This window comes from Vicugna pacos, chromosome 19 (genome assembly GCF_048564905.1).
Source record: "Vicugna pacos chromosome 19, VicPac4, whole genome shotgun sequence".
In the NCBI taxonomy this organism is placed as follows: Eukaryota; Metazoa; Chordata; class Mammalia; order Artiodactyla; family Camelidae; genus Vicugna; species Vicugna pacos.
The window spans coordinates 7,329,566-7,344,543 of record NC_133005.1 but is presented as its reverse complement, the minus strand read 5'-3'; the positions used below and the strand labels follow the sequence as shown (position 1 = coordinate 7,344,543).

The 14,978-nt window shown below is 39.3% G+C and overlaps 1 protein-coding gene across 3 annotated transcripts in view; it reads left to right on the top strand.

Annotated features, from left to right (window-relative positions):
• MACROD2 (mono-ADP ribosylhydrolase 2) overlaps positions 1-14,978 on the top strand; it is a 1,889,921-nt gene that overhangs the window by 620,806 nt on the left and 1,254,137 nt on the right. For all 3 annotated transcript variants that reach the window (XM_072943799.1, XM_072943800.1, XM_072943798.1), the window contains exon 5: positions 13,910-14,026. In XM_072943799.1, the coding sequence (XP_072799900.1) occupies positions 13,910-14,026 (117 nt within the window). The remainder of the gene's footprint in view (positions 1-13,909; positions 14,027-14,978) is intronic.

The window sequence follows — 14,978 nt, the reverse complement described above, 5'->3', positions numbered from 1 at the left end:
TCTCACCAAATAGACCTGTCTCTAGCAGAAAAATCTGTGACATTTTCTTCATGTTCAACTGCCATTCCAGGGAGAAACCCTCAGTGTCTCCAATAAGGAATAAATAGATTTAAAAGGAGTTTGTCTAGAAGAGGCCATAAAACAAACACTGTGGACCTGGTGACTGGGCCTGGACTTGAAAAGAGGAAGGAAACTGAGAGTTTTGCTCCATTTACTTCTGGAAATTTATTTTCCCTTGGACATAGCCTTGCAGGAGGAGGACATCTTTAAGGATCTGCAGGTTGGGGGGGCGCTCAACTGACATTCGAATCATGTAGGCCTGGGATATGGGGACTGAGTGCCCACTGCAGGTCTGATTAGCACCAGGACACTCCTGTAGTTTCCACGGGAAATTTACTACCTCAATTTCTAAAAGAAATAATTCTGAAATTCTTTTTCCCTAAGTAGAAACATTCCCTGACAAAAACAAAAACAAAAATTAAAAAACAACAACAACAAAAAATTTAAAAAAAAACTCAGTCTATTTAGAAATATTTTAGATGGATACACAGAAATGCAACTTTCATTTCAGAAATCACATACGACACTACTCATTTTATTGTCTTATCAGTTTAGGTCAAATACTGTTTTTTAATGCTAAAATTTAATTTGCTGTATGGTCCTCTTTCTGCTCTGTGAGAGTTTTTTTTTACTAACATTTGTATGAGAGTTTTGAATTTTTAAGATGAAATCTTCATCTGTGTAGGCACATGTATTGATTTTTTTTTATATTTACAGAAAAAAAATAAGGAAATTTTATCAAACTTATAAACTACTATGCACTCCACTGAGTAGATTTTTCCTATTTAAAAAAAAATGCCAGGTTATGAAATACATGCAAAAGTAGCCTTTTGCTAAAAAGTAATCATTAATAAGTGAAGCCTAACTTTTTTTTTTATTCAGAAAAACAAAATACCAAAAAGCAAGTGTAATTTTATTGCTTGGCAGAATTATCAAAATGTTTTTTGGTCCTCAGTTTTTTCTTCCCATAAGATTCTCCCTCAGTGTTCCTCCTGGAAATAAATAATGGGAGAAGAGAAAGTCAGTGTTCGGTTTGGGGCAGGAAAATGCCATTTTCATGTGTGAACTGTGGAGAAAAGGACTTCTGTTGTTTATCTCCTTCTTGGATCTATAGGCTCCCTTTCAAAACTACCAAAAGTGGAGTGAGTGGCTAAGTGTTTCCCAAAATAAAGATTCTCCTTTGTGTGTGTCAAGATTCCATGTTTGTGCAAATATATATACAGACTTTTATCATTTTCCTCTATATATCCAGGTGAACATTCACTGAGATTTCTTTTTCTCTCATGCAGATTTTTAATCAATTTTCGTCTCAGCTAAAACCATTAGTATTTCCTGGAGCAGATGGGAATATGAGCCACAAAATGACATATTTACTTCTTTGTAGGAAGAAAATGAGGAGAAAAACTTCTCTAACACGATTGAAGTTTAAAAGCTAAATTCCTTCGGGAAAGATTACCTTTCTCCATGGGTCTCATTTTCTGGTAAAACAAATGAGGTTGTCTCTGAGGCACCTGTTAATATTGACCCACATCATTCCTACTTTTGAACTTATGTCCTCAGCCTACTAGGAAGTTTCTGATAGAAGAGGAAGTATTTAAGTTGACTCATTTCTGTTTTTGGAAAGAGCGAGGTCTCCCTCCCTCTGTGTTTCTGCTTGACCTGGTCTCTGCTAAGAAGATGTCTCCAGAAACAAGGGCACGGTCTATGTCTCTAACCCAGATAAAGCCATTCTCTAGAAGCAGGTCTATTACAGCTGCTCTGAGAATACAGCTATTATTTCTTCTTTACTTAAGGTCAAAATTTCCATTAATGCTTAGACTCTATTAACATCAGATTTGAAGATTATTTTGAGGAATTATTCTTTCAATGGATACAGTATTAGTATCTGCTGCTTGGGTCGAGGAAGGACTATGCCCTTGAATAAAAACTGAGTTGCATATTTTTATTCTCTGGCAAACTTTCCAAATTACAAAAAAAAAAGAAATGTTACTGAGCCATTGAGCCACCAGCTAATATATTCTTTGCCTAAAAATCCCTGTCGTCTCTGATGGTAAATTTACCCTCATTCATAGTGTGTCTGTGGATGTCAGAGAAATATGATCCTCATCCTTCAGTATCATCTACCTTGAGTAAATCCAGCCTCATTGCTGATAGAAATGTTCCTCCATGCTGATAACTGATGCAATGTAAGCCCAGTTAAGGTTGCGTGGCAGCCAGACTGGCACATTCTAGGTCCTTCCTGCTGCCCTTCCTTCTCTAGGGGATAGTCAGTACCACCCTGGCCCCTCCAACGAACTGTTGGGAAATTTACTTACTACATTTTTCCCTTTTCAACTTAAGAATTTCCTAGTAATTAATACTTCTGTAATGGTCGAAGAGAAGGGCCTCATCCAGAATTTCAAAGAACAGGCCTCAGCTAAATTAAAATATATGCCTACAACACTGAAACATGGCATTAGGCTTCAAGTTACAGAAGCCCCATTCCCCACCCCAGACAGTAGCTTACACAAGACATACGCCTTAGCAAAAAAGAAGTTTTCTCTCATCAAATGAGAAGTAGTTGGGACTAATGGGACATCTCCACAGATGCCATCAGAGATACAGGAATCTACCAGCTCTTCTTTCTACCAAACCAGAATGCAGCCTTCATGCCCATGCTCACTAGGCAGCTGCTGAAGTCTGACAGTTTCATCTCATGCAGGAAAGTGGAAGAGTGGGAAAGCCAAATAATAATAGTAGTAGTAGTAGTAGTAATAATAATAATAATAATAATAATAATAATAATAATAATAATAATAATAATAATAATAATAATAATAAAATCTGTGTGAGTAAACCCCCTGTAATGAGCTTTCCTTGAAGCCAATCCAATGGCTTCTCCTTCCATGTAAGTTGGTCACACATATCTTTTTCATCTTTGAAAGAACTGATGGTAAATTACAGATCTTAGTTAGTTATATAGCCACCCCAATCAGTATAGGGATTCTGTTAGTAACGGAAACAAAAATTAATAATGTGTAGGCAACCAGTAATCTATGTCATAGTGACACTTTCATGATCAAGATTTTTGTTTTTAAGAGATAGAATGGATATGTGGATGGATTGCATGAGTTAGGTCTTAAAATAATTTGTTTACCATGAAGTTAGCATCAACTAAATGTATCTTTGTCACAATCTGAGTAAGATTTTAATCAACTAACTTTCTTACTCTTAAAACTAATGATGATGATATAGAGCTCATTGATCCATAATTTTTCCCTCAAAATGGGGGGGTCTATTATAAATATTTCTGAGGAATATTCTCTTATCCTCACTTGGGAATTAAGTTCAACAAAAGAAACAAAAATCACTGTTTCTACAGTATCTGCACAATTACTTAGGCCTTAGGTTCTAGGGGATTAGAAGTGTCTCCTGCTTTTTGAAGATCAGTTCCTAAGTTTTTGGATTTGAGATGAAGAAAGCTGGGCCCGTGACCCACAGCTGAAAATTGCTCCAGGTTCCTGAGCTAAGAAATGTGTAAATGCTTATTCTATTAGACTTAGCATTTTCTCCTGCGATTACAGCCCAAATCTCATCGTCAAACTGACCTGCAAGAACAGAAGTTAATTTTTAAGTCAGCCCAAGGCTGTTTCAAGTCACTAAAATTCCTCGAATCTGTGAAGCTTCAAGATGTGAATCTCCTTGTCATTGTGTTGTATTTTCTCACAGAAATTTCTTCTCCCCACTAAAGGGAATACTGATGCTGTTCAGTACCTAACACATAAATCTTTCATGCAGGCCACAGGTGACCTCTAATGGAATCACCTTTTCACCTGATTACTTCAGCTATATTGTTTTTCTTCCCCAAGAGTTTAGGACAGATATTTAACCTTATTCCTTTGTGTCTTCACTTGAGAGTAGATTATTGCTTTGTATGTTTCCTGATGATAATGGCTAAGTGTATCAGTTAGCTCTTTCTGTGTAACAAACTATCTCTAAAGTTCAGTGGCTTAAAAGAACATCTATTCATATAACACATAATTCTCTTGGGTTCACTGTAATCTGGACAGTTCTTCTCATCTTAGCTGGGCTCAATCAGGGGTTTGTGGTCAGTTGCCAGGAGAGTCGAGTGCTGGCGAGGTCAGGAGAGCCTGAGCTGGGATTGTTTGTTTCTGTTCCAGGTGGTTTCTTATCCTTCAGCAGGCTGGCCCAGGCTCGTTCACTTGGGAGCTGAGCAGGGTTCCATCTGAGCAGAACCCTGAAACGCCTCTTGAGGCTTAGGACCAGGAGTGGCACAGTCCCTTCTGCCACATTCTCTTGGCCAAAGCAAGTAATAAGATAGGCCTCAATTCAAGAGGTGTTGAAACAGATTCCATCTCCTGATGGAACAGGCTGTAGGGTCACACTGCCAAGGGCACGAATACGAAGATGAGACTAATTGCTGTGACTGTCTTTGTAGCCGCTGCTGGGGTCGAAAGATCTACCACTACAATTCCTTAAGCACTTATGCAGCCTCAGCTAAGCACGGTACAAATGTTACCTCGTTCAATTCTCATAAGACCCTTACAAGGTAGGTACTAATACTATACCTATTCTACAGATGCAGGGACTCTAAGTGACAGAGACTGGCCATTTGGCTCTGGAGCACTCTTAATCCCCATGTCTGTTGACTCCTGCAAGTTTTTTAAATTGTGCACCTCTTTCAATACAAACTTGTTGAGTGTGCACCTATATGTATGTGTGTGTTTACTTATACATTATATACAAGTACTGCTATCAATCTATGTGTTAAATATTGGTAAATTTGAACTTCATTCTAATTTTTTTAGATAAAAATTATCAGTGTCAATACAAGTTGGATTATAGTCTTCCACCTGCTATATGGATATCTTGTGACCTTACTTTAGAGACCATGCAGCAAGGACCTCTTCATGCCCAAGTCATTGCATGATTACCACATCCATCTTTGAGTGAAGCAGTGTTTAATCGAAATCCTACTGGGTACTAGATTTCAGTTCAAGGTCCAGTTAATATTGTCACCTTTAAGTGCAAACTGTTACCCAGTAATCACTTTGACTACTCACCACAGACCAAACTACTCACCACTCTGTGGAGCTTTGTTAAGAAAATGAGATAGCATGGAGGAGTGAATCTCAAAGTTCTCAGCTGGCCATGCACATATGGATTACCTGTAGAGGTTGTTAATGGAGATTCCAGGCCCCGCTGCTAGACAGACCGATTCCACAGCTTTGGAGTTAGGTCTCAGAATCTTTGTTTCTATCAGGTGCCCAAGGCGATACTGACCACACTTCGAGAGCCATAAAGCTTGAATTCCTACCTGCCATAGGCAGATGACTGGGGAGGCCTATTTTTGCACTTGTTGAATTTCTTTAACTATAAAATTGGAAAAGTAAAAAAGTCCAAGTCCATCTTGCAAAATTGTTTTGAGAATTAAATATTTGGTAATTTTGTCAAAGGTCTTTAAAAATGTAACACATAAGCACACGACACATTCCAAAAGAGCTGTTAAAAGACATATTCTCCATATTAAGATGGTCTGTATGTTGTCACTTTTTATTTTAGTGGAAACATGGTTCTGAGCCTTTCTGTCCTAACTGCTTGGCTCCCAAGAGGAGGGAGTATGGCTTACACTTCTTTGCATTGAACAGGTAGGAGAGAGTGGAGATTAAAAGCACAGACTTTCAGTTCAGACGGAAGTGGGCTGTGACCTCAGCTCCTACAGGGTCTTGCACTCATTTTTTAACTTTCACTTCTCTATTTGCTATTCATTCTAATAGACCTACCTGTACAAAAAAAAATTATGATGATTTAATGTAACAGCACGACCAACATTTATTGCATGCATGCCTGGCCTTACTCAAAGTGCTTGTCGTGTAATAACTAATTTACTTACAAAAACCCTATGACTTAGAATACAGTCCCTATGATGGTCCCCGACTGACAGATAAGAAAATCAAAACATAGGAAACTGAAAGGGTGACACCAGGACTCAAGCCTGCCTCTGACTCCAGAACCTTCCTCTTTCCATTTTGTGACGCTGCCTCTTAGAAGGTGGAAGCTTGTCAATCACTTAGCACCCTAGAAAGCACGTGATGCATCCTCAAAAGACGTGACATATCATTATCATTATTGGATCCCCTCACAGCTTCTTGAAGAGTGCTTTGTGTAAGGTAGTTGTTTAATAAATTTATGTTGATTTGATTTGGAAAGAACTCTGTTGTATCCTCTTGAGCTTCTAAGAGATGTATTCAGCGAGAGAGCCTCTTATATTTCAGGCTAATGTGATTTGTGTGGCTGCTGTTAGATTAAGTTACTGTCTTTTATTTACAGAAGAAGATTAAATGAATATGTCCAGATCTAAGAACTTCAAAATCCCCCTTGCTAAAAAACTGTTTAGAAAATTGCCTTTATAAGACAAGGGAGAGACCTCACAGGGCCCATTTCTAAAGTAACTGGATTTCACTAAGTGGTGCTTTTAGTATTTTCGAGACATGTGTTTAGAATTCTTTCCTGGTTCTCTTTTTGCTAGCTCTTACATTCTCTGGTCCTCGGTATCTGATGGATTCCTATCCGGTGCGTTATGGCTTGCTTTTTCCTCTCCAGTTTTCAGCATCAATTTGTTCACTTGTTTACAAAATGGGGAGCCTTACCCAAGGAATGCCAGAAAGGCAGCTTGGAGTCCATAAGTAAAATAAATCCTCAGTCAGAAAAATTGATGTGGTTTCCTGCCCCACCTCCTTTGTCTTTATTTGAGCTATTTAAATAGTGGGAGAAGACTAGCCTATAAAAACAGTGTCTAACTCTAAATGCCAACGTAAGATCGACAGAAATGAAAAACAATTTCCCCCAAGCACAACTGAAACCCATCTTTCTACCCCACCCTCAGAGGGTCCGATTCTCTAGGCTATAGTGGAAGGAAACTTTGCTAAGACGGCCTTATTAATAGGCTTAGGTCTTCTGAATTTAGCTTTTGTGATGTAACTGAAGGAAGTATGCTGGAATCAAAGGCCCTTGCCTTAGTTAACCATCTGCCTGCAAGCATCCTGGCCTCGCTGTCAGGATGGTAAATGATGGGTGTATTGGGGCAGCAGAAAGCCTGGTCCTTGGAAGAAGCCACAGCCAACCTCCCCTCAGTCATGATGAAGAACAGCCCTGTGAGTGACCTCAGTGCTGACTCCATTTCAAGCTGACCACACCACAGGCAGTTTTTACCTTCCATCAGTCCGGTTTTAATCACAAAGTCGGAGGAGGAACTATTTGAGTGACTAGGACAGGCTGGCTTTGGGGTTCCTGAGTCCTCAGAGTCTAGCATGAGCATGCGCTCCAAGGGGAGTGAACGTGCCTAAGATGACATGTTCATTCTAGTCCTAAGATCTGAATATTTTGCACATAATTAAAAAATAGCAGTAATCAGACTGAATGAAAATTGTAGTACTTATGACAGAAGTTGTATTAGTCAGGGCAAATTGCTGTCACAAACATCCCCAAATAGTACAAGTTTATCTATAACTGATTCACCATCCGGTATGGAAAGTGGGGATGAAGTGCAACTCTGCTCCCCAGAGTCATCTAGGAATTCAGGCACCTTCCTTTTAGCTGCACCATCCCCTGGGACACCAGAGTCTTGCACTACAGCCTCTGCACCCAGCCTGCAGACATGACAGATCGTGCGGAGGATGTGTGAAGGATTTTTAGGGATTAGACACAGAAGTAGTTACATCACTTTTACTCAGACTTCTTTAAACAGAAGACAATCTCGTGACCACACATAACTAGATGGGAGGCTGGAAAGAGCTGTCTTGCTATATGCCCAGGAAGAAAAATAAATGGGCTTTGGTTTTCTTTTCCCCTATAGGATATTTATTTGGTAGGATAAGTCTTTTTTTAATTTTATTTATTTTTTTTTCTTTAATGGTAGTACTGGTGATTGAACACAGGACCTTGTCCATGCTAAGCACACACTCTACCACTGAGCTAAACCCCTCCCCTTTTGGTAGGATAAGAGGCAAAGATAGTCTTATCTCTCTGAAAAGTTGTGTTTAACTTTTCTTTTAGACTTTTGATATTGGGACTTTTTTTCAGCTGTAATTAGGTTAGGCATTTTGGGTTGGACTGAACACATTCTGTGTCAGTATGAATATTGACTATTGGTCCTCCATCCCCTCCCACCCTGGGAGATGGAAAAAATTCTGCTGAGTTAAATCTCACTTGTGGCCACTATTCAGTTTGCTGCCTTTTCAACCTGACCCTCAGTGAAACTAAAGGAGCAGATTTTCCAGCAGGCAGTCCTGAGAGAAGTGGATGGATTTTCAGATTCTGTGAATTGTTAACACTTCTAATACAGAAGCTCATCACTAGATTTGTGGCCACAACCTTGTGGCTGCATATTTAACTTCACTTTTTATTTTCTGATTCTTTGGCTTTAAAGTAGCCTGACTACTTCCTCAGTATTATTATTATTACTTTTTTAAAGCTACACTGCTTTTCCTCTCAATTTTAATTGCATTTAATTCAATCGTATTAAACACCTACAAAAAGTCAGCTATTAAGATAGCTGGGGATACACAAGAGAATAAACCACCTTCTGTGCCCTCAAGGAGCTGATAGACCAAGAGAGGAGACACACATTCTTCTGGGTTTATGTAATAACTATAAAACAATTTATAAGTGTGAAATTAGGGTATAAACCAGACTATTATGAGAACACAGAGAGACGCTATTTTGTCCTGTGAAGGTTGTGAATGGTTTTTTGGAGGAGAAAACATTTGGACTAGAAGTTGAAAAATGAGAAAGACCTTGTTAGGCAGAAAAGAAAAGGGGAGGGGTAACTAGATAGCCTTGCTAGAGAGTACTTTGCAAAGAAGTCACGGTGTGTTTAGGGAATCGTGAGGATTTAGATGTGTGAGGAGAAAGAATGGGAGAATATGAGGTTGGAAGGGCAAATTGGAACCACATTTGTGAAGAGTCTAAAAGATCATAATTTGGAATTAAGCATTTTGTAATATAAGATATGGGGAATAGCAAATATTTCTTTGGTGGGGAAGTAATACAATCAGATTTACATTTTATGAAAATAAGTCTAGCAAAATAACTGACAATAGATTAGAGAATTTTAAACTCATATTGAGTTTGTGCATACAGATATCCTTTTTTTCCTGTCTTTCAGTGACATAATACTTTTAAGCATAGAACTGATACAATTGATACCACCACTGCCTTTTTCTCTCACACATTTTTTGAAGGGTCACAAATATAGTTCTGAAATAATATGAGATCATGTTTTAACCAATCAAAAATGTGTATACTTCCAGCTTTTGATAATGACAGAATAGCTTGTGGGAACAGCCATTCCGCCAGCAGTATGTATAGATTCTTGGCAAAATAGAAAAGCAATAACATGAAGTATGCATTGGCACTAGAGAGCAACTAGAAGCAGGCAATCCTTTTAAAGAAGGAACCCACACCGGGTGAAATCTACATTTAAATGGCTTGACCCTGAGGGCTCCTCTACTCAACCTGGAAAATGGCTGATGGAGTGAGAACCAAAAGCAATAGGTTTATAGACTTTAGGAATCACAAAACTGAATTCAGAGTCATCAGAATGACTAGGAATTGAGAAGAGGATCCCAGAACGGGGAGAGTCACAGAGTGGGATCCCCCAGATCTATAAATGAATACCTCTTTAATCCGTGGCTGAGCCTTGAGCTGTGCTTATGCAGGGGAAGACTCAATGAAGCCCAGGAAACTGAAAAAGAAAAAAAAAACAAGCTGGAAGGCTGAAAGCACTGAGCAGAGCATGCATCATCTTTTCACCGTAGGGAGACAGAGTTTAGAATTTTAGTTACAGGGAGTTGGCAAACACCTTGGGATTTCCACTGAAATCCCAGATGGTCCATGCTTTAGAGTAAGAGGACCACATCCTAGAACTAAGGGAAAAGCTGAAGTAGACCTGCCTTAACAAAGCCTACAACTAAGCCTCCCTGTTACCTGGCAGTAATTTAACTATCTGGCAAGACAAACTTCAATGCCATTTTGGCATAAGAAAATAAAATCTAAAGCCTCTCCAACATATTTGCAATGTTCTTATGCCATCAGTAATTACTAGACATGCAAAGAAATAAGAAAACACGACCCAGAGTCATATGAAAAATCAGTTAATATAAGCAGACTCATAGCTGACAGAGATATTGAAATTAGCAGACAAGGACTTTAAAATTACCATGTGAAATCTATTAACATATTTATGTGAAATGATGGATATGATAGGAGATGGGAAGTTTCAGAAGTGATGTGAAAACTGCATGAAATAGAACCAGGTGAAAATCTCAACAACTGAAAAATAAAATATCTGAAATTAAAAAAAGAATCTATTGGTGGATTTAACACAACTCAGTAATAAAAAGACAATAAAAATTAGCAAAAGACATGAACAGACATTTCTAAAAAGAATGTATATGTATATATATAGCCAATAAGCACTTGGCAAGATATTGATCATTAATCACCATGGAAATGCAAATTGAAAACACAATGAGATGCCCCTTTATGTCTACTATGATTACTAAAATTAAAACAGCTGACAAAAGCAAAGGATTGCCAAACTTGAACTCTCATACGTTGCTGGGGTATAGGTAAATTGGTATGATTATCTGGGAAAGCTGTATGTTAGTTCTTTATCAAGTAAAACATATACCAACCCAGCAATTTTACTCAGCGGTATTTGTCCAATGGAAAGCATAGAACCACAAAAGGACTTGTATAAATATGACGATTTATTCATAATAGTGAAAAATGTACATGCTCCATGTCCACTCACAAAAAATCATGGTATATTCAGCAACGGAATATTCCTCAGGAATAGAAAGACATGAAGTACTGATACATGCAACAACACAGCTGAATCTCAGAAATGTGCTGAGTGACAAAAGCTAGCCCCCCTCCTACAGCTTTCATTTGAAGACTGAGATTATGTAACAGGTAAAATTTAGCTATGGTGAGCAAAATCAGAACCTGGGCACCCTCTGGGTGATGAGAGGGGGAATCGGATGGAAAGGGGGCAGAAGAGCTTTTGGGGATGATGGAGACATTTTGTATCTCTATTGGCATCGTTGCTGCATGAGTGTATACATTTGTTAAAACTCATCAAAGCTGTACTTAAAATCGGTGCATTTGATTGCATGTGCTTTATAACTCGTAGGTAGAATTGATGGGAATTAAAAAGTAATGTAATATAGTGGTTCCACATGCCACATGCAGGAATTGAGGTAAGGCTGCCTGGATTCGAGTTCCAAAGAGAGTGAGCTGAAACGGTAAAGAGCGTGGTTGCTACACCAGACAGACCTGGGGTTTTGAATCACGTTGCCAACACTTTGTGAATGCAGGCAAGGTACTAACCTCCTCTATGCTCCTGGAAGATGGAGATTATAAAATTAGTGTCTGCCTTCTGAGGCTGTCCCTTGTATAGTGCCTGGCACATGGATGCCCTCAATACATTAAGCTGTACTCATTATCATTCAATAGCTCTTCAGCCAGACTTTCATTGCCCTAATGCAGTCAAGAATGCTGGTATAACCATGAAGATTTTGAGAACTGGATATTTACAAACTGCATTTGGCTGCAATCTAAATAATGCAGGCAATACTTGACAGCACAGGATTAAGTACACTAGCAAATCCTATGTTAGTTATCCATTTCAAACTAAGTAATGATCTCGTTGTCCAGAAAGAAAATACTCACTTTAAAATACTTTTCTTGATGCTTTTGTAAAAAAATTTAAACATAGAGAAATTAGAACCTAATATTTTTTCTTAAATAGTCTCATCCTCTGTTTCCCATCCCATAATCACTTGTATTTTGGTATATATCTTTCCAGTACATATACATGCATATGTGTGTAAGTGTGTGTGCATAATTTTGTAAGCAAAACTGTGACTATATTATATATGTATATATCAAATATATATATATTATTTTTTTAAACCTGACATTTCACTTAGAAATCTTTTCATGTTTAGGATTGATGCTGTTTACATATAGAGTTGACCTGTTCTTTTTAACAACTGCATAAGAGTTCACAGAGTGAAAATGCTATGTGAAAGAGTGAACAAAATTTATCAACCTTTTTTGTAAGAGAAAAATTGTATGTGTGAGTGTGTGGCCACGCAAACAGTGGAAGAGTGAACATGAGTGTTGAAGAGTTCCCTCTAGGTGGGAGGGTAAATGGTAGTTTTCATGGTCTTCTTGCTCCTTTTAATTTTTCATTTTTATATAAGAAAAATACTTTAAAGTTTACACAAAATTTCCACCTAAGGAGTTTAAGACAATAACTACCATCAGTGGGGTACCTAACACTGTACCAAACACCATGCTGGTGCCCCTCAAGCAGTGTATTCTTCAAATTCCATGCACAGCCTTGTTAGGTACAGCCGTCATTGACACTGATTTATAAGAGAACTGGGGCTTGAACATCATATGTCTGGTAAAGGGAGAGTCTGGATTTCAACCTGGATTTTCTGAGATACCGCAGTCTAGGGGCATCTGGAATGAGCTCATTTTGTTTTGAGGGTCTTTGAGGCCCAGGCTTCTTCTCAAAATTCACAGGTGCGCAAATGGTGATGCAGTAAAGCCCAGATGAGCTTGTTTCCCTAGGAGACGTATTCAGCCGAAAGTGGTGTCTCCATGCCAGTCAGTGGTAGCAGAAGCCACTTGTCACTAGTTAATGAGACAAGCTCCTATCCAATATCCATCTTCCTCTCAAATGATAAATGATAGTGATAATAACAATAAAATCAATGATCAATTACTTGGAGTTGTGGACTGTGGAGAGAGGGGGAGATCTTCAGACTGCTAATATCCCTGTCTGTTTTCATAGCCCAGGTGACCATTACTCTCTTTCTGTCCCTTAACCCTTTGTTTCACAGTCTTACAGTTCCTTTCCAACCAAGGGGCTCATCTGGTAACAACCAAATCTGGTGCATATGGTCTGGCACCCCTCCAGCTGTGTGGTTGCCCCCAACCCAGTCCAAAAGTTTTAATTTCCAGTGACATCAGATGTGTTTTTTCAAAAGGGGGTTCTCACTAGGCAGGGCAGGTGTGGAGAGGGGGTCGAGATGAGAGCCAGACTGTGGATGAGACAGGTGGGAGGGGGCGCAGAGCCTGCCAGTTTTGCGGAACCCAGGTCACGAGAGGGCGGGGTGGTCCTGTGGACATTGTCAAGACCTCAGCTCCCCCAGCCCATCACCCAGCCGGTCAGATGCCCCGCAGAAACGCTGCACCTGCATCATGCCAGTGAGCGGGGCAGGCACTTAGAGGTCTGGTGCTCACTTTGATCGCTTTACTCTCTCAGGCTTGAGGTGACCACCAGTGTCCAGAGTGATGTTCTCACTTGCTTCTTGAACTTTTTTCCTTCTCTAACCTGTGTTGTGTTGGAGACAACACTTAACCACCTCGGAAATAGACCTGGTAGCATTTCTGTGTTAGGTGACCTTGTGACCAGTCCTGTGTTAGGTGACCTTGCATTGAGAGCTTGAAACTGGACATGGTGGGGATATTTACACAATTGAAACTAGACAATGCTACAGACCAGGGCTCCCCCACCCCAAGAGGACCTATAGTTTAATATTTAGCTGCATGCTGTTTCCATAATCCTCTGCTTCTGCGCACCACACTAACCAGATGCACAGAGAGAAAAAGAGAGAGAAGAAACCAGTGTTCGAGGGATTGAACACCTTGGGATGTTTTCCATGGGACCAAGAGGAAAAAATTGAGTTCCTTATCTCTCCCTATCCCAAATTTTACATTTATTTCCAAAAGGCTGAGTAATGGGCTCACTTTCTTCTCTCTCCTCTAGTGGATGGATGTATTCACAGAGCAGCCGGCCCCTGTTTGCTCGCTGAATGTCGTAACCTGAATGGCTGTGAAACCGGACAGGCAAAAATCACATGTGGCTATGACCTGCCTGCAAAATGTGAGTACGGCCCTCTGGAACATTGTTTCAAAATCAGATGCATTCTCTTTACCTTGTTTCATTCTGCAAGTGTGTGACTGGAAGAGGAAATAGTAGTGGTGGTATTCAATTAAATGTGCTATAGTAAGATTCTGTATATGGTAATGAAATGTGTTTTCCCGATATATATATATATGTGTATATATATATATATATATATACAGACATACATATGCGCACGATGTTTAACTGTAGGTGATTTTTGTTCAGATCTTTGACAATGTCTCTGAAACAGAAAAATAAAAATATGAGCAAAATAGACATTATACTATTTAAGTGCCATGGAGTGACAGCTGCTGGAAACAATGCCAATTTCTTATTCCTCGTTCGGGTTTCTTGATTGTGGATGTGTTTGGAGCAAAGGAGATCAAAGTGATGTATTGTGTTTTCAGCTGCCATGTAAAGGCTGATTGGCAATTACAGCCAAGGCATCTGTCACACTCGGCTTTCGGGAAAAGCCAATGGAATGTGGTTGTCAGTGCGAGAATGTATGTGCTCTTTGAATGTGGAATGGTCAAAACTTCCATTATATTTGAATGGAGAGAAGTATTGCATTTGATTGACCTTGTTGCCTAGTTGTTTAGCTGATGGGGTGGGGTGATGTGGAGTAAAAATACTGAAAGAGAAGCTGGTCAAAGGCACAGGTTTTTTTTTTTATCACATAATCTTCAGGGTTTGGAGGGGGTGGAGGTAGAGGGTTTCATTGCACCATTAAGACGTGCATTGATCTGGAAATTGGGAAACCAATTAGTTGTTTATTCCATTCACTTGCTTCTTATGATCCCTCCTGGGTCTGTGAATACGTTTTATGTCAAAGCAAAGTTGATTTTTGTTTCTGTTTTAGTAGTGGAGAAAATGTGACTAAAAAATGATAGCACATTCTTTGGGCTCCGTTTGGACAAGTTGTGTAAGA